This window comes from Vipera berus, assembly GCF_964194415.1.
Source record: "Vipera berus genome assembly, chromosome: W".
Taxonomy (NCBI): domain Eukaryota; kingdom Metazoa; phylum Chordata; class Lepidosauria; order Squamata; family Viperidae; genus Vipera; species Vipera berus.
Window position 1 is genome coordinate 49,316,116 of NC_138210.1, and position 24,091 is coordinate 49,340,206.

Below are 24,091 nucleotides of genomic sequence, written 5' to 3' on the forward strand. Positions count from 1 at the left end.
GGGGGGGGGTCGGGGAGGGGGAGAGCAGAGAGGGCCCCATCCCGCCCAATCCGCAGGGTCTCGCAAGGTGAACAGACCCACCCACCCACCCCCCAAAAAAAACCCTTGGCATTGCTTTGGAGGGGGGACCCCGCGGTGCCAGGTGGCTAAAGAAGGGGACTTTCTGGGGAGGGGGGACCAGCTATGCCATAGATGAGCCTTTGATTGAAAAGGGAGCACGGGCTGAGCTCATAATTGGGGTGGGGGGGCCCAGCAGCTTTAGACCCCCCCTCCCCTTCCTGCTGCAAAGTGAAGGGAGATGTAGTTGGAGGAACAAGCCAGAAGGGGCAGAGCCCCCTCCTCCTCTTCCTCCTCCTCCTCCTCCTCTTCCACCTCCAGCAAGAGCGAGGGGAGTGGTCTGCCTGCATTTGAAAAGGGGAGGGTGGGTGTTCAGGCAACTGAGGAAAATCTCAGTGGTGGGCAGAAGAGGAGGAGGAGTCAGGAGGAAGCCAGGAGGGCTGGGGGGGACTGGAGGGTGCACCCACCTAGGGAATGCCAAGGCTCTGTCCCAAATTAGGGGTGCAGGAGGTCCCCGAGTAGGGGTGTGTGTGTGTGTGTGTGTCACAGCGTGTTAGCTTCCTCTCTGATTACCGCACGGTGTGTGTGTGTGGGGGCAGAACTCTCCCACATATCATTCCCTTGTTTTCTCCCAAGGGCAAAGCAGGAAATAGTGGAGGGTAGAACTGGAGAGGGGGAGAGGTGTGTGTGTGGGGGGGAACCGCTGCTATGAATTTATAATAGCCTCTTTGGGGAGATTGTCCCGCCCCCCTCTTCCCCTTTTTCCTCCCCACTCCTCATTTTGGTTGGAGGTGGGGGGAGAGACTCGGAGCCTCACGCACACACAGCTCCTTCAGCAACTGGCTGGATCTCTTCTCCCCCCCCTCACCCTCACTTCCCACCATGACAACAAATCCAGCATTAGAATCGCCATCCACCCCATGGCCACACAGCAGGTGAGTAACCCATCTCCCCTACCTTACTTCCAAGCCTTTCATTGGGTTTTTAGGATCGGGGAGGGGGGCTCCTGCCTCCAATTCTCCTCCCATCCTCTGGGCACCTTTTTGCTGGTGTCTGCCTGGGTTGTGTGTAGATGTGTGTAACAATTGTAAGCTGTGCTGCATCTTTTCTCTCTTGGAGGCTGCTGATGGACGGGGAAGAGTCTTTGGTGCCTAGATGCGCTTCCCAAAGGTAAGTCTGTATCCTTCCACTGCCTCCTCCCCCTCCCCCCCATTGGCTTTGCCAAATAATGTTGTTTTTTTTCAAGGAATAAAACCCCTGTCTCTCTCTTCTTCTTTTTTAGGGGCACATTCTTTCTCCCTGCCCTCCCCCTACCTTAATCTCCCCATTCCAAATTAATTAGCTCTTCTCCTTCCAACCCTGTGGAGCTCAGTGTTTTGAGCAGGACTGCCCATGCTTTGCAAACCCACTTCCCAAAATACAGATTTGTACATGGTAGATTGTGGGTGAACGCACACAGCATGTGAAAGCATCACAACAACTCAGATGCAGAAGCCAGGGAGGGATGTTAAGCTATCAGGCTGGTTGCACAAATATTTTTTGCTGAGGGTAGAATCTAGAGCTGCTTCTGTTGCCTCTCCTTCCTCGCCCCCCCTCCCATGCCTGATCTACTATTGTTTTCCCCCTTTTCTTATTCATTTTAATCTCCTTTGTTGTTTTGTTTTCTTGGATATTCTTTCCTTTCCAGCTTCTCTTCTGTCACCTTGAGTGTTTAGATTTTTGTTGTTGTTCGCCCCGCTAAAGGGAAAATAAGAAAGATTAGGGTGTATCATTTTGCCAGGTGTTTTTTTCAAGGGATCTGGTCACCTCTAGGTCCGACTTGAGCTGAGAGATAGGAAGAAGAGGGGACGAGCAGTGTGGCTTGGGGTACGCGGGGGCAAACGTGGAACCAAAGTTTCTCCTCTATGATTTCCAGGGGAAGGAATTACCAGCCGTAAAACGCTCTTGCCTCTGTGTATTTCTCATGTTTTAACCGGGGAGGGGGAGAAGGAAAGGAAGAGAAGAGAGGGGAGGTGCCTTTCCAAGCCGATTTCAGGGGGCCCTCTACAGAGGATGGCTCCGGTTATGTCCGTCAGGAAGCGGTGTGATCCAGAAGGATTTGAGCGGAGGAGGATCCGCCGCCACCAAACAGCTTGACTTAAAGGCTTTTCAACGGGAGGGAAAGCAGAAAAGATGTGTCAAGCTGGTTGCAGCTGGCGGAGAGAATTGAGGGGGAACCCAGCAACTGGCATCATGGAAGGCCAGGTTGAGGTGTGTGGGAACCCTTGCCAAGACCGGGCCTGTCAGCTCTGAAGCCAGGCCAGGGCGTGATGAGGTATCGGAGCCAAGTTCCTTTATACCTACATTTGTTTTCTCTTTCAGTGTTTCGCCTGCTTGGAAGAAAGAGGGAGGGGGTGAGGTGAAATGATGGTAGGAGACAAAATGTTCCATCAATAGAATGTGTGTAAATGTTAGCTAGGATGAGTACGGGGAGCTCAAGCCGGGCAGAGAGAGAGAGAGTCATTCATCCTCATTCATTCTCTTTCTACGTGCCTTCTTTTTCTACCTACTTATCTCTTGCTCTCTCCTGGGTTAATCCTCAGAATAGCCCACGCTTAGGTTTTTATTTTATTTTTCTTAGAAATAGAAAACGGTTTTATTCACTATAGATACCATTGAGTCTCCTTCTCTCCCCTTCTTCCTTCTAAGAAATTAATAGGTTTTTTTCCCAGCTCTGTTGGGATGCTGCTGAACCGAACACGCAGACCCCATGCCAGCGTATGAAGGCATCATCATCTCCTCTTCACAACGTTTGCCTTTTATTTTAGTCCTTCACTATTTTCCCGTTTCAGCCTGGAATTTTATTTCATTTCTGAGCCTCAGATGAGATGTGTCCCCAGTTTAGTTAATTCTTTTTGCAGTGTCCCTTCCCCCCTCTCGTAGTCAAATATCTAAGGGCCGTGCCATATGCTAAAATGGCAAATAAAATTAAAGGGCCAAATTGCATGTTTGTTTGTTTTTTTGCTTTTTTAAAAAAAATAGAAACTGGAAAAAAGCAGCTTGGGATTTGAAAATGGCCACTGTATTTTTCTCTCATAAAGTCTGAAATAATTTTTTTCCCTGACCTGGTAGCATCCTGTATTCTCCTGTCCGCCTCATACCATTGGTTGGCAGTGATAAGACCTAAATGCCGTTGGTTATTCATGTAAAAAATAGGATTAAAAAAAGTCATCAGAGCCACCCATCTTTGATGTTTGGTTCAGACCTCCCTTGAAGGGCCTACGTTACAGTGGTAGAGAGGTTCCTGAATTGTGTCTTTTTTCTTAGGTTATTAAGCCACACACTCATCAGTGGTGGTTTTTATATGTAAGCTTATCGTTTGTAGTAGTTGCATTTGATAACAGAAAGTTGCTTTGCTCGCTTCCTTCTGAATTCCTGTTTTTCCTTTATTCCATCCTTCTGTTAGCTTTCTGAATATCAGAAAAAAAATTCCTGAGAAATATATTGCTTTTCTGTTAGGCGATTTAAAAAAAAAAAGGCAGAGAGAACGCTTTTGCCTTCTAGATGCCTTGCCGTTGGACTCCATAATTCACAGACTTTCTGATTGACAGGTCTGCAAGGTATATCTAACTGAGGATTGATCTGCAAAATTTCCAGTTGATTTTTTTTGGTCTTCCTTGTCCTTGCCGGTCCGCCCTATCTCAGTCTCCTCCTGACACTTTCCTCAAATTCCACTTTCACCTTTTCAGCTGCACTTTGTAATCAGTCTGGACCAGTGTTTTTCAATCTTGGAGACGTTAAGATTTTTTATTTTTATTTTTTTATTTTAATAATATTTCTATACCGCCCTTCTCCCGCAGGACTCAGGGCGGTGAACAGGGCAAGAATAAAAATACAAATTACAAAAGTTAAAACTAAATTAAATAAATGCCCACATACTAAAATAGATATTTAAAACCTAATAAATAGCCCCCGATCCCCCCATCAGGCCAGGCCAGCTTGTTCAAAAAAGTATGTTTTTAGCTCGCGGCGAAAGGAGCGAAGGTCGGGCGCCGTCCGGAGCTCAACCGGGAGCTGATTCCATAGCTCCGGGGCGCCCACAGAGAAGGATCTCCCCCTGGGGGCCACCAGTCGACATTCTCTGACCGGTGGCACCCTGAGGAGGCCCTCTCTGTGGGAACGCACAGGGCGGAGGGAAGTCGATGCCGGCACAGGGCGGAGGGAAGTCGATGCCGGCAAGATAACGTGGGCTTCAACTCCCAGCATGCTGACTGAGGAATTCTGGGAGTTGAAGTCCACACATTTAACCCTGCTGCAATTGAGAAACAGTGGGCTAGAATAAATTTCAGCTTTGTGTCTGATTTTTATTTGCGTTTCCCTATTAAGCCTCTAATTTGGCATGTCTATATTCCTGGGAAATTTTTTTTTTAAAAAAATGGTTCTAAGGATTTCTGGGATATCATAGTACTCTTCTTCATTTGCACAACAAATTTATTCTTTTTTTCTTTCTTTATATTGCCTCTCATAAGATTGAAATAATTGCTGTCAGGGATATAATTATTATTATTGTTGTTATTATTTGAGAGTCCTGTTTTGGGTAATGACATCAAAACAGAATCTGCATATCTCGAAACTATTCTAAAGCAATACAGAAAACAGCTCTTTTTATTTAACTTATAGATTCGTGTCTCCTCTTATGCCTCCTTCCTGTTTGTTGTGTCTTGGGAAAAATTGGCCTATTTACTTTTTTTTGGCTTCTTTCATGAAACGGTGTTTGTGAGAATCTTATGTCTCATGAGCACCCTCGAATATCTATAAACCCTGGTGACTTCTGTTACATTGTGAGAGGAGACGGCAGAAAAATAAAAAAGCCCTATCATTTGATTTAACATAATAGAAATATTGGATTTCCCCCCCCCCGCTCTCTCTATCACACACACACACACACACACACACACACACACACACACACACACACACACACAGAGAGAGACATTTCTGAGCTGCCCATCTCCCTCAAAGAGTCTTAATTAAGTCCAATTTCTTTTTAACCACCTACAGCATTATTATACATCGCCTGTAATCTGTATGGGTTTATCTCTCTGAACTCCCTAACAAGGTGAAAACTGATGGCATTAACTGCTTCATATACAGGGGCTATAGGTGATTATATTCAGTGTCATATAATACAGTTCCACCAAATGTTTTGCCCACAATGGTGCTCAGAATGCTATGCCTAAGGGGGGCTATCAGAACCAGGGCTTTTTTTTCTCATAAAACGCTCAGAACGGAGTTCCGGCACCTTTTTTGGATGGAACCTTGTAGGGTAGGCAAGGCGGGTTGTATGACATGTCTGAGTTCCGGCACCTTTTTCTTTTACAAAAAAAGCACTGATCAGAACCAAATATGAATGGTTGTGTGTATCGTATGCCCTTAAGACTGGTTCATATTTATGACGGTTGCAGTGTCCTGGGGTCATGTGATCAGCTTTTGTGGCCACCTGACAAGCAAAGTCAATGGGGAAGCCAGGTTCACTTAACAACTGTGTTAAGTAATTTAACAACTGCAGGGATTAACTTGAACAACCGTGGCAAGAAAGGTCATAATATGGGGCAAAATTCACTTAACAACTGTCTTGCTTAACAACAGAAATTTTGGGCTCAGTTGTCGTTAAGTCGAGGACTAACTGTATAAATGTTTTTGGAAAAACATGATTGGATTTTATTCACCTCACCTGGACAGCAGCAGTTGCCATGATATGTTCATCTTGGAGAACAGAATTTGCACAATACCTGTCACAAATCTATTTTTACTTTTGCCACCTTTGTAACCATGATGTAGTTAAGACTGACCTCTTGTTTTTAGCTATACCCTAGTAGAGAAAATGTCTTGGAAATTAGGCGACTATTAAAAAAAAATCATTTTTTTTCCTGCTCTAGCAAAATAGTTTATCCCTGACACCCAAATAGGTTTTTGAGGAACACGCAAAAGTTTTGATGTTGTTCTTGACAGGAAAACTGTTTCTCTGTGCTCGTCAAGACCGTCTTCCAGTGAGTTTGGGTAATTTCTCCTGTTGCAGAACTGAATGAGCATTGTTGTATGTAGCAGTATAAGGAGTAGCCTATTCTGCTCTTCGATTAATTCAGTGTTTTTCAAACTTGGCAACTTTAAGATGTATGACCTTCAGACTAGGGAATTCTCGGAGTTGACCTCCACACATCTTAAAAGCTGCCAAGGTTGAAAATCGCTGGATTAAACCAATGTTTCTTAAACAACTATTAGGCAGTCCCAGAGTTCTTTAATGAGGTAGGAGTTTTCACCAAGCTAGCTCCTAAACCAGTGTGTCTCATACTTGGCAACTTATAGATATGTGGATTTCCAGCTTCCAGAATTCCCCAGCCAGATGTTTTCAAGCTGCCAAGGTTGAGAAACATTGTCCTAAATTATCCAAGGTTGAGGTAGCAGAGAAATTCTGCTTTGCTATCCAGTAGTTCCTGCCTTTGAGCTCTTTGCATAACCCTCAGTGTTCACACAAGACGAGGACAACTCATGATCTGTGATCAACTGAAAACTTGAGAATGACACTTGAAAATGGTGTTGGATGGCACTGCTAGAACTAAATCCAACTCTGTATTCCTTTAGATTTGGCTCTTTTTTCATAGAACTGATGGTTCTTTGATCAGTGTGCTAGTTAATATCATCTCAACTATTTTGCTTGGGATAGTCCTCGAATTACAACAGTCCATTTAGTGACTTCAAAGTTATAGCGGCACTTGAAAAAAGTTTTTTATGACCATTTTTCATAGTTATAGCTTTTCCAGCATCCCCATGATGATCAGAATTCAGATGCTTGGCAACTGGTTTGTACTTATGACTGCTTTTCACACTTAACGACTGTTGCATCTTCCCCATGGTCACATGAGCAAAATTCAGACGCTTGGCAACTGGCATGTATTTATGACTTTCGCAGTGTCCCTGGGTCACGCGATCCCCGCAAAGGTCACGCAAAGTCAGTGGGGAAGCCAGAGTCACCTCACAACCAGGTTACTAATGTGTCAGCTGCAGTGATTCATTTAACAACTGTGGCAAGAAATGTCGTAAAATAGGACAAAACTGAATAAAAATTGGGGTCAATTGTAGTCATAGGTTGAGAACTAGTTGTACAACTGATTTTAAACCAGTCTTCTAAATCAAAAAGAGATGCAATTTTTCTTAACTCAAATTCATTTTGCTGTGCTTAATTTTATTTTTATTTTTTTCCCCTTGCCCAACGTTGGTGACGGCTGATCATGTGTGCCTTTGATCGCAGGACGTATTTCTCCTTGCAATGTGTTTTCTTTTTCTCCCTAATGCATATACAGGTAGTCCTCAACTTACGACCACAATTGAGCCCCAGAATTTCTGTTGCTAAGCAAAACATTTGTTAAGTGAATTCTGCCCCACTTTTTTGCCACAGTTGTTAAGTGAATCACTGCAGTTGTTAAGTTAGTAAAATGCTCGTTAAGTGAATCCGGGTCCCAAAGGGTGATCACATGACCCCAGCACACTGCAACTGAATCAGTTGCCAAGCATCTTGAATTTTGATCACAGGACCAAAGGGAAGCTGCAGTAGTCGTAAGTGGGGGAAATGGTCATACGTCAACCTTTTCAGTGTCGTTGTAACTTTGAACGATCACTGAACTGTTGCAAATCGAGGGCTACCTTGATAATGAGAATCTTGATTCCTTCGTATTGCACATCCTTCTCTTCACTGCCAGTTTCAGCTTGCCAATCTGGACCCCCATATTTACCTGCCTGGTTTGCCTCTTTTGCCTTCCCTCCTTGCAGCCCAGAGAGTAGCTGAAGCGGGACGTAGCCAATGTCGTCCAGCAAAGGGGCAGGGGCTGGAGCTCGCCGGCGGCGGACGCGGTGCCGGAAGTGTAAAGCGTGCTTGCGATCAGAGTGTGGGGAGTGCCATTTCTGCAAGGACATGAAGAAGTTTGGGGGTCCTGGACGCATGAAGCAGTCCTGCCTGCAGAGGCAGTGCACAGCGGTGAGTGAGAGAAACAGGGCAGCCAACGCTGACGGTCACCCGTGTCACGGATTTCTGTTGCGTGCAAAGTCTGGCTTTTCTACTCCCGCCTAGCACCCAGCTCCCCCCGGCCAACTCACTGGGGAACAACTCAACATGGCCAACTCGTTGCGGGACAAATCAATAATTCAATTCAATTATTTAAAATAATTTTAAAAATATTTTAATTTTTGTCATTCACATTTCATTTTGTCCCTCCTATGACAACCTGTCTTCAATGATTCTGTTCCGCTATTTCTTCAATATTAGTGACACTCTTGTCCCACGGCAAGTTGGCCGTGGCGAGTTGTCGTAGGGCACAGATCCCTCATCCTGTTGAGGGTGGAAAAAAAATGTGCTCCAGATCTGCCATGCCTCTTCTACCTATCCCCAAATCGTCAAATTGGAATAGAAAAGAAACAGAGACACGTGTTTTGCCTCCAGCTCTCCGACAGCCTAAATAAAAAGGAAAAGAATGCACATTTCATCCCTAAACTGTATTCAGGATCCCGATTCTAGGGTTTGCATATATTTCTCAGTGGATTTTAAAAAAAAATCTTTAAAGTTCCTGGAAAGTTAATTTGCCCGAAGAGTTTCAACTAGTTTTCTTGACACTACTGGTTTTTCCATTTAGTTCTTGTCTGCAGACTGGTGTGGTTTAATATTGCGAATCCTTAGCTTTTCCTGCATCTTTCAAATCTGCCGAGAGCTGCAAGTAAAAACAGGAAAATAAGAGATGTACTGCGCAAAATGAAGAAACGATCCATATTGTGTCGAAAAAGCTGGGAGGTTAAGGTGGTTGCCCAGTTCATACGTTAGCTTTCTGCATGCAGCCATTTCTTTCTTGAACATTCCCACATACAACTCCCCTTCCCTGACACGGTGCAGTCCAGAAACTGAGTCATCCAAGATCTTTTCTCCACGTCTGAAGTTGCTTTGAAAAATCAGGTGTAGAGCTCCGTGGTATCTTGCGTGACTGAAGTCACGTTTCATCCACTAGGCTGCTGTGAGCCCCTCCTCCCGTCTCCTTTTTCTATCTTGTCCTATTTCTTTCTAGCCCTTACAGCTGCCCGTAGAGCTCAGGACTGCCCCTGACCTTCGTTCATTCCGCCGGGACCTGAAGACCTGGCTCTTTGAGCTTTCCAGCCAGGACTGAGAATTTTAATTGTAATTTTATTTTAATTGGGTTTTAATTGGAGTTTTAACAGGGGTTTTATATTTTATTCAAGGACTAAATTTAATTATTTCAATTGTTCTTAACTTTTGTAATTTGTATTGTTATTTTAAATTCCTTGTGAACCGCCCTGAGTCCTACGGGAGAAGGGCGGTATATAAGTCCAATAAACATAAACATAAACATAAACATTTTAAAAGCAAGAGGTGCAAAACGTTTCACGCTGAAAATATTTTAAGCTGGAAGCACCCTGTTTGGAACACTTCCTACGGGACGAGAACTGAAAGCCGCCCTTCCTTTGGAATTTGTAACGTCTTAAGTGCAGCTTTACTCATTGCTATAAAACCAGGGGGGGTGTCTTCAAACTTGGCCCTTTTATGACTTGTGGAGTTCAACTCCCAGAATTTCTCGTGCCTGGCTGAGGAATTCTGGGAGTTGAAGTCCGCAAGTCATAAAAGGTTCCAAGTTTGAAGAGCCCTGCCATAAAAGGTGGGCACAGGAGGGTTTGCGGCCGGTGTCCCGACTGGCCTCCCCCGACTCGGCTGCCTCCAGGAAAGATGATGGATGTCTACTAGGGGTAGGAAGAGCTTTCCTGCTTGATTTTGTATCACTTACTTCTGACTCCTGTCTCCTTGCAGCCAGTTCTACCTCACACGGCCGTGTGCCTAGTCTGTGGGGAGGCCGGGAAAGAGGACACCGTGGAGGCTGAAGAGGAGAAGTTCAACCTGTCACTCATGGAGTGTACCATTTGCAACGAGATTGTGCATCCAGGCTGCTTGAAGGTGAGAGGAGAAGCCACTAGAAAATTGCGGCCCCTCTCAGGAGTGTCTCACCCACTTCCTTCACCTCCACTGGTCTTTCTCTTTGCAGATGGGAATCGCTGAAGGGGTCATCAACAATGAAATTCCAAACTGCTGGGAATGTCCCAAGTGCAAGAGAGAAGGCAAATCAATGAAAGTAGGTAGTTTGGTTTGTGTGTGTGTGTGTGTGTGTGTGTGGCGGGGGGGGGGGAAACAGCATCCTAGAGAAGGGAGAATCAAAGAGTGGGTGGGGTAGAAGCCCCACAGTGTCATTGGCTTTGAAGCCAGGGCAAAGCGGGAGGGGGAGACATAGGAGGGCCCATTTGGGTCTCCATCATCATCATAATAATAAGTTGGAAGGGACCTTGGAGGTCATCTAGTTCAACCCCCTCTTCAGGTAGGAAAGCCTATACCATTTCAGACAAATAGCTGTCCAGTCACTTCTTTAAAACTTCCAGTGTTGTAGAATTCACAAATTCTGGAGGCAAATTGTTCCACTGATTTAATTGTTCTAACAATTAATACTCCTGGAGTATTTTCTTATTTTGTGCTCTCATTATTCACAGCCACACCTTGGACTGACACCCTTTTTCTATAGTTTCCCCCCCCTTGATGTGAAGAATAATAATCCTCTGTAGCTAAGACACGGTAGTCCTCTACTTATAATTGGTCGCTTAGCGACTGTTCAGAGTTACCAATGGACCCCCGAAAGGTTCTTACGACTACCACCTTTCTTCTCCAGTTATATGTGATCACATTTTGGACGTTTTTCTGCCTCTTCCCACCATGATCATTTGCAGCATCCTGCAGTCATGTGGCCATGATTTATGGCTTTCTTTTTTTGGCTGGGAACCGGCATTTACTTCAGGTTTCTGGCACAAAAAAATAAAAAATGCCCATTGCAGACAATGAGTCTGCTTAACTACCACATTCGCTGAACGATCCCAACAAAAAAAAAATATCGTCAAATAGGGTCAGTCATGCAATGACCTGCTTAACAACTGGCACAACTTACGGACTGCAATCCCAGGCTCCGTTAATGGTCATAAGTCAAGGACTACCTGTGAGGATGAGGACGGTCTCTCTCTTGAGAGAGAGAGTCCTCTGCTTAGAGGTCTTTGTGCAGAAAAAAAGTATTTGGCTCCGTGTGATGTGCCATCCATAAAATCCCTCTCTGGCCTGCTTTCCTCAGCGCTGCCTCCGAGCAACGTCCTAAGAGGATTGGTGAGGATTGGATAGGTTGGGTTGAGCCATAATACGGTGGTTTGTTATTGACCGAGCGTGCCTGGGGAAGACATCCCTTTGTGGCTGATTTAGCCAAATGTGACTCAAAAAGGGGAAGCTGCCCGCAGTGTGTGTGTGTGAGCCGGTTTCTCCTGCCTCTCTCCTGCCTACCCACTCAGGATTCGGGGGATGGCACAGGGAAGCGGCGTTCGGACAACGGTGAGGAAGGGGTCCGGTGGAAGCTGACCGACGAACCCGCTCAGAACAAGAAGAAGTTGCCACCAGCGCCGCCTTTGCCCCCGCCACCCTCTGAGGAGAGTCCGGTCCAGACGGGTGCTCACAAGCGCAAAAAGGAGATCCCGGCCCCTGAGACGGGACCCAAGAAAAAGGTGAATGGCCACGGGCTCAGCCTATGACTTTTAGGCCTCATGTGTCTGCCAGTCTGGGATCTTTCTCGCCCTTTAGCCTAGTCCAGGGGTAGGCAACCTCGGCTCTTTTATGACTCATGGACTTCAACTCCCAGAATTCTGGGAGTTGAAGTCCTTGAGTCATAAAAGAGCCGAGGTTGCCTACCCCTGGACTAGTCGATCTGCCCTCGTCAGGTGAGCTTAAAACTTCCTTGACACGTCAGACTAGGGCCAATGACGGCAAACCTTTTAGAGACTGAGTACCCAAACTGCAACGCAAAACCCACTTATGTATCGTCGGGTGCCGGGTGGGCATGGCCCATTGGGTGGGCGTGGCCCATTGGGTGGGCATGGCTGCGGTGGTAACGGCAGACTGGGTAGGACTAAAAAGTTCCATCAATCAATTCCAACTTTGCGAGATCTTTTTTTTCCCCGCGAGAAGATGAAATTGATTGATTGATTGAACCTTTTTTTTTGGCACACGGTGATGGAGGCCTAAAGCAAAAAATGGTTTTATAATACCCAGCTGAGGGCCTAGGACTGGGGAGACGGCGCGCGTGCCCACAGAGAGGGCTCTGCGTGCCACCTGTGGCACGGGTGCCATAGGTTCGCCACCACAGGGTCACTAGGCATTTCTTCAGCATCCTGGGTATGTTGGCTAGAGATGAAAGGCAGTGTCCTCCAATCCATACAGCGGACAGGGAAGCTGCCAGCAAGATTCTCCCTAGACTGTCCTAAGGTCTTATTTCTTACGCTAGTCAGCTAGATGATCTCAGCAGATTTACAAGAGGGGTATAAAGAAACAGTCATCAGGAATGTGTTTGATAGACTCAGCGTACAGCACGGATATCCAATCGCTTCACCTCGGCTTGACAGTCTCCATTGCAGTTTGTGGTAGCCTTTTCCACTCACTTAATTCTTCATTGTGGCCAAGTAATTTTGTTTGATCTGTTTAGCTCTCTTCAACTTTTCCCATGTAGTCCAAAAATCCCCCACTTTTTTTTTTTACCCGTCAGATCTGTGCCTGACAGGCTCCTGGGCCGTTGCAGTGAGGCTTTGAAGACCCAAAGCTTTGTTCTTGTCCCTTTGTCTCCAAACACCCTTATGCCTCCTAATGATGTCAATTTTGTTATCATTGTTGTGTCTACTCCACTTCCCTTCCAAAAGTTCTTGACATCTGTTACTTGATCCCAATTCGGTTGTTTTCACTTCTCTGTTCTAACTGTTAATTAGCAAAGCAGTCAAGGCTATGCTTCTCCGCAAAGTTTTTTTTTTTGGTGGGGGAGTGGTGGATAGCATATTTGTTGGGGCAACTGTTGGCTTGGGCAACAGAAGTTGTTACGGGGTTGGTTGTTAAATGGTTTTAGCAATGCTTCTGTTGTTTTATTGCCAGCTGAATATGCGGCATACAAATAACTGTTAATAAGTGACATTTGGGGGAGCATGGGTGATCCATATCCATTGAGATCACATGGCTACATCCTAATTTGCGGTCTTGGTACTACTGTTGCCAAAGTTGATGATCAAGTGAAACTTCCTACTTCTCTGAAGTCACCATGCTAACTAACACCATTCTTGCCTTACGACTTTCTGCCTCTAACCCTAATGCACTATCCCAGTTTGTATTCCTTCTACAAACTACACCTCTTTCCACTCCAGTCTTAAAAGTAGGAATCTCTGGATTATGGATATGTTAAGTGCTGCGGATCTGAGAGTCACCCTGGGCTTATGTGCGGCATGCTGAGGGTCACAGTCCCAACAAAATTGGTCAGACTGGGAGCCCAGTTCTCCAGGTGGTTTTGCCCACTTTCATTCTGGGAAAGCTCTGACAACTCAAAAAAAATGTGTTAGCAAGTCATCCTTTTTTTGCCTGTGCACAAAATCAGGGTGTGTGTGTGTGTGTGTGTGTGTCCAACTTGGCCACTTTAAGGCTCGTGGACTTTTTAACTCCCAGAATTCCCTAGCCAGTGGAAAAACATTCTGGATCTCTGAACTTTTTAAGTGCTTAATTTGGCTCTCCAGGTTCCCCCCCCCAATATTCTCAACTCCAAATTCCTTCCTTTTGATAACGGAAGAGGTTACTTTTAAGTAACGTGCTCTGGTCTATAATTCTCACATTTGTTCTTTCTTTCTCTTCCCAGTTAAAAGGTACCCGGGAAAAACATTTGAAAAAGGTGAGTGGTTTAGGTTTTTTTGTTTTTTTTTCCCCTCACCTGGCTGGATTTCATTATGCAAAGAAGGGCCCCTGGATAAGATGCCAAGTTAAAGAAAAAGAAAAGAAAAGAAAAGGAAGAATTTTCCTGATATAAGAGCCAGGCAGGTCATGGACCCATCTGGGGATCCCCATTTTACAACTTTCCTTGCCACAGTTGTTAAGTGAATCACTGCAGTCCTTTGGTTAGTAACGCGGTTGTTAAGTGAATCTGGTTTCCCCATTGACTTTTGCTTGTCAGAAGGTCGCAAAAGGGGATCACTTGACCTCCCCCCTACCCCACCCACCCCAGGACACTGCAACTGTTATACACACGTGCCAGTTGCCAAGCGTCCGAATTCTGATCACGTGACCACAGGGATGCTACAACCCTGGTCAGTGTGAAAAGTCCCTTTTTTAAAGGCCCATTGTAACTTTGATCGCTAAACAAGTGGTCGTAAACCAAGGACCCCATGCAGAGGGTGTGCTTAGATGACATTAGCTTTGCGCTGGCGCATTGTTCAGGGCCCGATCTTGCCGGGGCTAATAAGAGCGGGAATTAAGTATGTCTGGAAGCTGAGGAAGACTGCGGTACAATGTGGTTCTCAAGTCTTTTTCTCCAGGCAGATCATTGCCAGAGGGATATTTTACCCTCAGGGCATCCACAAGCCCTCCCCCCGCCCCACAATCCTATTTACTTACTTATTTATTAAGTAATGGCTGACATCTCGTTGCCAATTCTTGTGAAACTTTGGCCCTTTTCCCAAGAGCTGAGTCATCAAAAGATGTCTTTTTTTTTATTTTGGCGCCAGTATCAGAAGCAATTTTCACAACCCTCCAGGGCCGTCCAAGGGTCCCCCGACTCAGTCCTGGCCACCTTTGCAGGCAGCTGCTGTGTCCAGCTTTGCAAAGCGGCTGATGGAACACGGTGCTCTTTTAAAAAAAAAAAGCTGCGTGAAAGAAGCTGACTCGCGCCTCTCACTCGCCTTTTCACTTGCTTTTTTTTCTTTTTTTCTTCCCACAGCCAGTTTCATTTCTGCATGCGTGCTTTTTTTTTTTGCAGGGCGCTGAGCAACCACTTGATGGAAACAAATTGGATTCCATGCAGACCTGGAGCCGCATGGGCGGCGGTGACTTCGAGGTGAAGGGGGCCATCTCCCACCCGTCTATTCACCTGAGCCAGATCACAGCCAGTGACTTAGAGGTGAGCAGCTCATACCCCAGGCAGAAATTGTTGCCCTTACTTAAGACCTTGGCAAGTCTGGGGCAAGAGAGGGTGGCTGCATTCACACAGTGCCCTAAACCAGCGGTCCCCGATCTTTTGGACGCCAGGGATCGGTTGCGTGACGAGAGCTTTTTTCACGGACGAGGGGTGCGTGTGTGTGTGTTTTTGCGTGTTGCCTGCACCCTTCGCACATGCATGGATGAGGCTTTGCTTGTTTGAGCAGCTCAGTTTCTGGCACGTCGTGAACTGGTGCTGGTCCGCCGCCGAGGGGTTGGGGACCCCTGCTGTAAGCCACAATCTAGCTCGTTTTGCATTGGCGTAGCGAGTCAGGCAAGCCTAACCAGGTAAAATTTACGAAAGCAAACTGTAGTTTTAGCTAATTCAATTGCAACGATTCGTCACTTTTAAAGATTTTAGTCTGAATAGCTTCTGAAGAAGTGGGGATACAGCTCAGCTGCTCGACCAGGCCACCATGAGTGTTTGGGCTCATGGGTTGCAGGGGAACAGTAGAAAGTGCAGATGTGGGCCACTAGTGTTCTGCCCCCTTCCCTAATCGTGAATGACCACTTGGCTGCCAAGCTGGGCAGCCGCCATTGTTAGGGGCGGGTGTGTTCCTGTTTACCTTGAGTTCACCTTGTCTTGCGACATGTAAGAGTGTGCATTTGACCCCCAAAGGTTTAATTTACTGTGCTGCCTAAAAGGAGGAGTTGGTGGTCTCTGCTCAGAGTTGCCTTCTGTTTACTCCTCCTCCTAGCCCTGGGCTTGGCATGGCAGCGGAGAGCTATTTCCTTTTCAGGCCCGTTTTGCGATTCCGCTTAGCTTTGTTGAGTCCCATCGCTTGCCTTTGACTTAGCCTCTTGGGGGTAACCCAGCTGTTCCGTTTTGTCAGTTATAATTCTGGTGGCCGAGGGCTGTGCTTAGTATTGGTGTGTGCGCGCATGCATGTTTGTGTCTGTGAAATAGAAACAAAGTGGGCGAATCCACTTTATTCATGTCCACCTAGTTTGGGAGGGAAGTTTGGGAGTTTTTGCTTGTCGTTTTTTTTTTAAACCTTGCTGGCGGTCTTTCAAGGCATCACACTCGTCTGCACGACTTTCCCACATGAGCATATGGGTTTGAAGGCTGTGGCTGCCCACTTCTGGTTTGTGGCTGAATACGTTGTATGAACCCATCCAGCTGTGGTTTGTTTAACCCAGGGGTTCCCAACCGGGGGGGGGGTGCGAGACGATATTCCAGGGAGTGTGAAAACTTGGTTTTTTGCACAATTATAGTGTGCATAATTTGTTGCCGTTATTTCGAACTTTTGTAAGGGGCGTGAGAATATATCAGAAGCGTTCTAGGGGCACGGGGTATAGAAAAGATTGGGAACCACTGGGAACCAATCTGTTACGAGTGCAGGGTTGATTCCAGTAACTTGTAAGAGCCTTGGTGGAGCAGTGGGCTAATGCCTCCTTAAGTAACACCAGCTGCCTGCAATTAGTGCAGGTTCGCATCCCACCAAGCTCAAGGTTGACTCAGCCTTCCATCCTTCCGAGGTAGGTAAAATGAGGACCCAGATTGTTGGGGGCAATAAGCTGACTTTGTAATAATGCCGCTTGGAGGCCCCCGAAAGCCCTAATAAGCAGGCATATACATAGAATGAAGGCTATTGCTAAGCACATTGATTTGTACTTAGATTGTAAGCCACCCTGAGTCTTCGGAGAAGGGCGGGATAAAAATGGGATTTTTTTAAAAAAAAAACTACACAAGATTCACATCCCCTGGTTCCAGTGCTTCCACCATGCTTTCGCACACCGCATTCTGAGCAAGGAACTAGAATGGGGGTTTAGAGGTGTATATCTGTGGCTCAGGAATAAAGCGGCCTAAGGCCTAGGCCAGGGGTAGGCAACCTTGGCTCTTTTATGACTCATGGACTTCAACTCCCAGAATTCCTGAGCCAGCATGGCTCAGCCTGGAAACCTCTCCCTTTTCCCTCAGCATGGCTGGCTCGGGAATTCCGGGAGTTGAAGTCTGCGAGTCATAAAGCGGCCTAAGGCCTAGGCCAGGGGTAGGCAACCTTGGCTCTTTTATGACTCGTGGATTTCAACTCCCAGAATTCCTGAGCCAGCATGGCTCAGCATGGAAACCTCTCCATTTCTCCTCAGCATGGCCGGCTCAGGAATTCTGGGAGTTGAAGTTCGCAAGTCATAAAGCGGCCTAAGGCCTAGGCCAGGGATAGGCAACCTTGGCTCTTTTATGACTCGTGGACTTCAACTCCCAGAATTCCTGAGCCAGCATGGCTCAGCATGGAAACCTCTCCATTTCTCCTCAGCATGGCCGGCTCAGGAATTCTGGGAGTTGAAGTCCGCGAGCCATAAAGCGGCCTAAGGCCTAGGCCAGGGGTAGGCAACCTTGGCTCTTTTATGACTCGTGGACTTCAACTCCCAGAATTCCTGAGCCAGCATGGCTACCTCTCTTTTTCTCCTCAGCTTGGCTGGCTCAGGAATTCTGGGAGTTGAAGTCCACGAGTCATAAAAGAGCCAAGGTTGCCTACCCATGCCCTAGCCATTGTGGAAGTAATGAGCCTCTTTCTCTGGATCTGGCCAGCATCCTGCTGAATGATCTCAAGTGGGCATAGATGCACCAGATGGGAAAGAAATGCTCTCCTCCTTGAAGGCCATCAAGGATAGAAGCATCTTTATTTTGATTTTTAATCAAATTTATACGGCTGCCCATCTCACGGAAAGTGTCTCCGAGTAGCATACAAGACTCCACTGAAACAGCAAAATAAATTTTTAGTCTGTAGGAGAACGGCATGATTTTACATGCTTTTGATTTATAATTTCTCTACCATAATAAACCCTTCGAGCAGGCCATAACATATAAAAAAAACCCCATTTCTTAAAAGCCCAGTTCTTGGCCTTCGAGTCTGCCGTTGGCTTTAACAATTGCCTACTGCTTCTAAAAGTTGAGCTCTGGGGAATTGCAGGCGGCTTTTGTTTATTTCATGGATATCTTTATTTTACTTTTCTACCATATGTTCCCCTTACAGATCTGACCGACCAGAATTTCAAAATGCTTTTTGCTTGGCAAACCCATGGATAAACACAGTCATAGTAACCTTGACTATCTAGCCATGAACTGTGGTTAGCGTATTTGGAGAACCGACTAAAGGATGCTTTCTCATGCTGGAGAATTTTATTTATAAAACGCGTTGATATCCGGCTGTTTTGCCAAGCTAAAAATCAAAGGGAGTGTGGATAAGGCTTGACTGGAGTGCGGTGGTATTATCGTCTTTTTCATCTTTTTCCTGGGAAGGGACATGTGGTCTATAGGAACAAGTAAGAGGTATCCTAAAGATGTCTCATATTTAGAGTCCAAATTTCTAGTTTTAATGTTGTTGACTCCCTTAAGGACCAAGACATTCAGAAGACCTTATTTATTTATTTATTTATTTTTATTACATTTATATCCCGCCTTTCTCCGAAGACTCAGGGCGGCTTACAAGCTTAGCAGTAGCCTTCATTCTATGTATATGCCTGCTTATTAGGGCTTTCGGGGGCCCCCAAGCGGCATTATTACAAAGTCAGTTTATTGCCCCCCAACAATCTGGGTCCTCATTTTACCTACCTGGGAAGGATGGAAGGCTGAGTCAACCTTGAGCCTGGTGGGATGAGAACCTGCACTAATTGCAGGCAGCTGGTGTTACTTAAGGAGGCATTAGCCCACTGCTCCACCAAGGCTCACAGGTTGTTCCCCTCTCCTGCTGCTGTCCTCTTTCCCCTCCTCCCATGATGGCTGTAGCTGTATTAGTTGAGTGGAGACACAGATTCTGTCAGCCAGGAGGAGGAGATGAGGTTGCAAAAAGCCAAATTAAGCCAAATTTCTCTTGCACAGTGAGATAGCTGTTGAGTTTTGCCTCGTGTTAACAACCTTTCTTGCAGCAGTTGTTAAGTGAATCACTGCAGTTGTTCAGTCCCTTAAGACGGTTGTTAAGCGAATCCGGTTTCCCCATTGGCTGTGCTTGTCAGGAGGTCGCAAAAGCTGATCGCATGACACACACACACACCCCACCCCTCCAGGACCTTGCAGCCGTCATAATTATGAGTCAGTTGCCAAGCGTCTGAATTTGCGTCACATGACCCTGGGGATGTTGCGCCGGTCGTAAGCGTGAAAAAACAGTCACCTGTCATTTTTATCAGCGCCTTTTTTAACTTTGAATGATCACTAAATGAGCAGACGTAAGCCGAGGACTCCCTGTATTTAATAGGTTATGAAATCTTTCACACACATACACACACCCCACAACTCCTTCCTTTCTTGCCAGAAACCAAAGGGACCTCCTGGGCCTTTGGAGCCCTCTGCCCAGACAGACAAGTCCCATCAGCGGGAGAAGTTGGAGCGCTTCAAGCAGATGTGCCAGATGTTGGAGCGGGTGAAGAACAGCAGCAGTTCCAGTTCCAGTTCAGACTCGGATTCTGACACGGATTCCCGGGGCTCCGACGGTTCTAGCGGAGGGGTGTCGAGCCGAGCCAACTCCCCAACCACCCGCTCGCAGCGCCTGGCTGCCCTGGGCTTCAGCACCAGCGAGGAAGAGGAGGAGGAGGAGGAGGACGAAGAGGAGGGTGGGCGACGCAACGGCGGCTCAGAGACGACGCGGAACGGGAAGCAGCCCAAAGCTCGGGCGAACTCTCAGGAGAAAGAGAACAATCATCGCCCGTCCAGCCGGGGGAGCGAATGGGCCAAGCAGCAGGCCGGAGGCCGGAAAGCCGGCCGGCCTGCTGGACAGACAGGGCTCCGCATGGTAGCCCGGACTCAGTTTCTTAACTGGCCTTTGGTGCCGTCCCCTCCCAAGCCTCTGCTGCAGCTGGAGAGGCACGTGATCCGGCCTCCCCCAGACAGCCCTGAACCTGACTCCCTCCCCTTGGACAGCGGCTCTGACCACATCATGCAGCGGGACGTTTGGCTGGCCGTCTTCCAGTACCTCAGCTATCGGGAGCTATGCGTGTGCATGAGGGTGTGCCGGACATGGAGCCGTTGGTGAGTGAGCAGGCGGGCGGGCGGGCTAGCGAGCAAAAGAGGTGACCTGGCAACCTAGAGAAGTAACAGAGGGGGGGAAACACGGGGTGTGTGCGTTGTGTGGTTTGATTAATAGGGGATAAAATTTGATGGCTGCCTCCTGGCCCATTTCCTTGCCATGAACATCGGACCTCAGGGCTGTCTTGGTCCACTTCCTTTGGCCAGCCTTCCTTCCAGTGAGATAGGAGCCTCGGGTTCAACAAGCAGATTGTCAGGTTTGAAGACTAATCTGTACAGTAATGCATCTGCTCCAGCTGACCTCAAAAGAGTTGTACATAGATAAAGGCAATCTCTTATGTACCTGCTTCTGAATAACTTTGTGCTCCCTCAGAATATAGTCTGGCTATCAATGAATCAGAGTGAGCACTTGTTACTCGTCCCAGCTTTTTCCAACCTAGCAGTTCGAAAGCACGTAAAAAAAATGCAAGTAGAAAAGTAGGGACCACTATGGTGGGAAGGTAACAGAGTTCTGTGCGCCTTTGGCGTCTAGTCATGCCGGCCACATGACCACGGAGACGTCCTCGGACAAGCGCTGGCTCTTCGGCTTTGAAACGGAGATGAGCACCGGCCCTTAGAGTCGGAAACGACTAGCATGCATGTGCAGGGGAACCTTTACTTTTACTTTATCAATGAATCAAAGCTTGAATATAGGGATACCCAACTTTTATGCAGAGGGCTCTGTTTCCATTTTGAATGCAATAGGAATAGGAACGGAACAGAACAGAACAGAACAGAACAGAATAGAATAGAATAGAAGCTGGAGGGGACCGTGGAGTTCTTCTAGTCCAGCCCCCTCCTCAAGCAGGAGAACCTATACCGTCTCAGACAAGTGACTGTCTACCCCAGGGGTAGGCAACCTTGGCTCTTTTATGACTCATGGACTTCAACTCCCAGAATTCCTGAGTCAGCTATGCTGACTCAGGAATTCTGGGAGTTGAAGTCCATGAGTCATAAAAGACCCGAGGTTGCCTACCCCTGGTCTAGCCTCTTCTTAAAAACCTCCAGTGATGAATAGCATGTCAGAGACCACACAGCCCGGTAGATGATGGGGCCAGGGCAAAAGTTTTTTGTTTTGTTTTCTTGGGTAATGTATTTTGTACATTTTATTAGATTGCTATCACCATTTCAAATGCATGGGAGGCTAACCAATTTAAAAGTAGGTAAAAAGTGTATAGAAAAAAATAAAATATGCAGCAGCTGGCTAAAATCACACAAAAATGCAGTTAACGCAGCCAAGAAAGAGAGACTGTCACATATCCTTGAGAAATGAAATTCAGCCCTGATAAGTGGAGCAAATTTGCTGAAAACAGTCACAATGAAATTTAACCCAAATAAGTTAAATTTTGTTCAGAAAGAGCAAATGTACTGGGATGGAAAGAAGAATACCTGGCTTGGTAACACAACTTGTAAAAAAAGATTTTGGAAGATAAACCAGCAATGAGACGTAGAAGTGCAGTTTTGGATTGCATTAGTACGAGGGCAATTCAGAAATAAACCTCCATTTGGCTATCAATGACAGCCACTCACAGAAACAGAACTTTTTAACTTTTATTATACACATTAGAAAACTACAACGTTACATTTATTTTTCGACATTAACATATTTTTCCTTGTATAAGATGCTATTTTTTCCTGCAGGCACCTTGTTCAAAAAGTGCAGCGTCTTATACACAGAAAAATCATGGTTTAGTTTAGTTTAGTTTTATTTAATTTATATACCGCCCTTCTCCCTAGGGACTCAGGGCGGTTCACAGGGCATATATAAATTACGATACAAAAGTTAAAATAAGATTAAACCAATGCCCAAATAAAAACAATAATACAATAATAAAAACAACAATTTTAAAAGCCCATATTCCCCCTTCAGGCCAGACCAGCTAATTCGAATAAGTGGGTCTTCAGGCCGCGACGGAAGGTTCGGAGGTCTGATGTCATCCGGAGCTCCACCGGCAGTTGATTCCATAGTGCCGGAGCGCCCACAGAGAAGGCTCTCCCCTGGGGGCCACCAGTCGGCATTCCCTTACCGGAGGCACCCTGAGGAGGCCCTCTCTGTGGGAACGCACAGGGCGGAGGGGAGTTGACGCCGGCAGCAGGTGGTCCCTGAGGTAACCCGGACCCATGCCATGTAAGGACTTAAAGATCATAACCAAGACCTTGAACCTCACCCGGAAGACAACTGGTAACCAATGCAGCTCGCGGAGCAAAGGTGTAACATGGGAGTACCGGGAAACTCCCAAGACAACTCTCGCGGCCGCATTCTGTACCAGTTGGAGCCTCCGAGTGGTCTTCAAGGGAAGCCCCATGTAGAGAGCATTACAGTAGTCAAGACGAGAGGTCACGAGCGCATGAGTGACCGTGCACAGGGCATCCCGGTCCAGATAGGGCCGCAGCTGGCGCACCAGGCGAACCTGGGCGAAAGCCCCCCTAGTCACGGCCACTATATGGTCTTCCAGGGTAAGCCGTGAATCTAGGAGGACTCCCAAGTTGCGAGCCCTATCCACGGGGGGTAAGAGCTCACCCCCCATAGAAAGAGATGGAACATTTTGAATGTCCCGGGATGCCGGAATGCACAGCCACTCAGTCTTGTCAGGGTTGAGTTGAAGTCTGTTCCTCCCCATCCAGACCCGAACCGCCTCCAGGCAACGGGACATCACAGCGAGGGCATCACTGGGGTGGTTTGGGGTCGAAAAGAAAAGTTGGGTATCATTGGCATATTGATGATACCCAACTCCAAAACCACGAATGATCTCACCCAGCGGTTTCATGTAGATGTTGAACAGGAGAGGCGAGAGAACCGACCCCTGAGGAACTCCACAAACGAGAGACCTAGGGGCCGATCTCTGCCCCCCTGCCAACACCGACTGCGAGCGTCCCAGGAGATAGGAGGAGAACCACTGAAGAACTGTGCCTCCCACTCCCAATCCCCTGAGACGCCGCAGCAAGATACCATGGTCGATGGTATCGAAAGCCGCCGAGAGGTCTAATAGGACTAGGACAGAGGAATATCCCCTGTCCCGCGCCCTCCAGAGATCATTCACCAGAGCGACCAATGCCGTCTCCGTGCTGTACCCGGGCCTGAAACCCGATTGGTAGGGGTCCAGAAAATCCGCTTCATCCAGGACCAGAGGGAGCTGATGCGCCACCACACTCTCAACAACCTTCGCAAGAAAGCGAAGGTTGGAGACTGGACGAAAGTTGTTCAATACAGCTGGGTCCAAGGCAGGCTTCTTGAGGAGAGGTCTCACCACCGCCTCCTTCAAGACGGTGGGGAAATAACCCTCACTCAAGGAAGCAGATATAACCGCCTGGAGCCAGCCTCGTGTCCTCTCCCTGGCTGCATAAACCAGCCAGGAAGGGCACGGGTCCAACAAACATGTGGAGGAGCTCAGCCTCCCCATAATCCTGTCCACTTCATCAGGGGTCACAGAATCAAACTCTTCCCAGGTAACATTGACAAGACCGCCCGTGTCCTGATCGCCTGACTCTGCCCAGTTGGAGTCCAAACCGGTCCGAATCCGAGCGATTTTATCCGACAGATGTTGACCAAATTCCTCGGCACGACCCTGCCAGGGATCCTCCCTCACCTCCTGATTAAGAAGTGAGCGAGTCACCCTAAACAGGGCGGCCGGGCGATTATCTGCGGACGCAATGAGGGTGGAGAAGTAATTACACCTCGCCACCCTCATCGCTGCGAGATAAGACCTAATATAGGTTCTTAACCGCAACCGGTCGGGTTCGGATCGGCTAGACCTCCAACGACTCTCTAGGCCCCGTTTCCGACGCTTCATCTCCCGGAGCTCCGTGGAGAACCATGGAGCTCGCTGGGATCTGCACCGGGTCAGGGGCCGCAAGGGTACAACCCGGTCAAGTGCCTCAGTGGCTGCCCTTTCCCAGGTAACCTCTGCAACCCAGGGCATGCCTGTGTG

At 47.3% G+C, this 24,091-nt stretch overlaps 1 protein-coding gene across 1 annotated transcript in view; it reads left to right on the forward strand.

Moving 5' to 3' along the window:
* The first annotated feature begins 2,302 nt into the window (after positions 1-2,302).
* LOC308676118 (F-box/LRR-repeat protein 19-like) overlaps positions 2,303-24,091 on the forward strand; it is a 29,647-nt gene continuing 7,858 nt past the window's right edge. The window contains exons 1-8 of the mRNA XM_081341854.1: positions 2,303-2,371; positions 7,864-8,068; positions 9,899-10,042; positions 10,131-10,217; positions 11,464-11,673; positions 13,833-13,865; positions 14,946-15,086; positions 19,414-20,126. Coding sequence (XP_081197980.1) covers positions 7,895-8,068; positions 9,899-10,042; positions 10,131-10,217; positions 11,464-11,673; positions 13,833-13,865; positions 14,946-15,086; positions 19,414-20,126 — 1,502 coding nt within the window. The 5' untranslated portion in view covers positions 2,303-2,371; positions 7,864-7,894. The remainder of the gene's footprint in view (positions 2,372-7,863; positions 8,069-9,898; positions 10,043-10,130; positions 10,218-11,463; positions 11,674-13,832; positions 13,866-14,945; positions 15,087-19,413; positions 20,127-24,091) is intronic.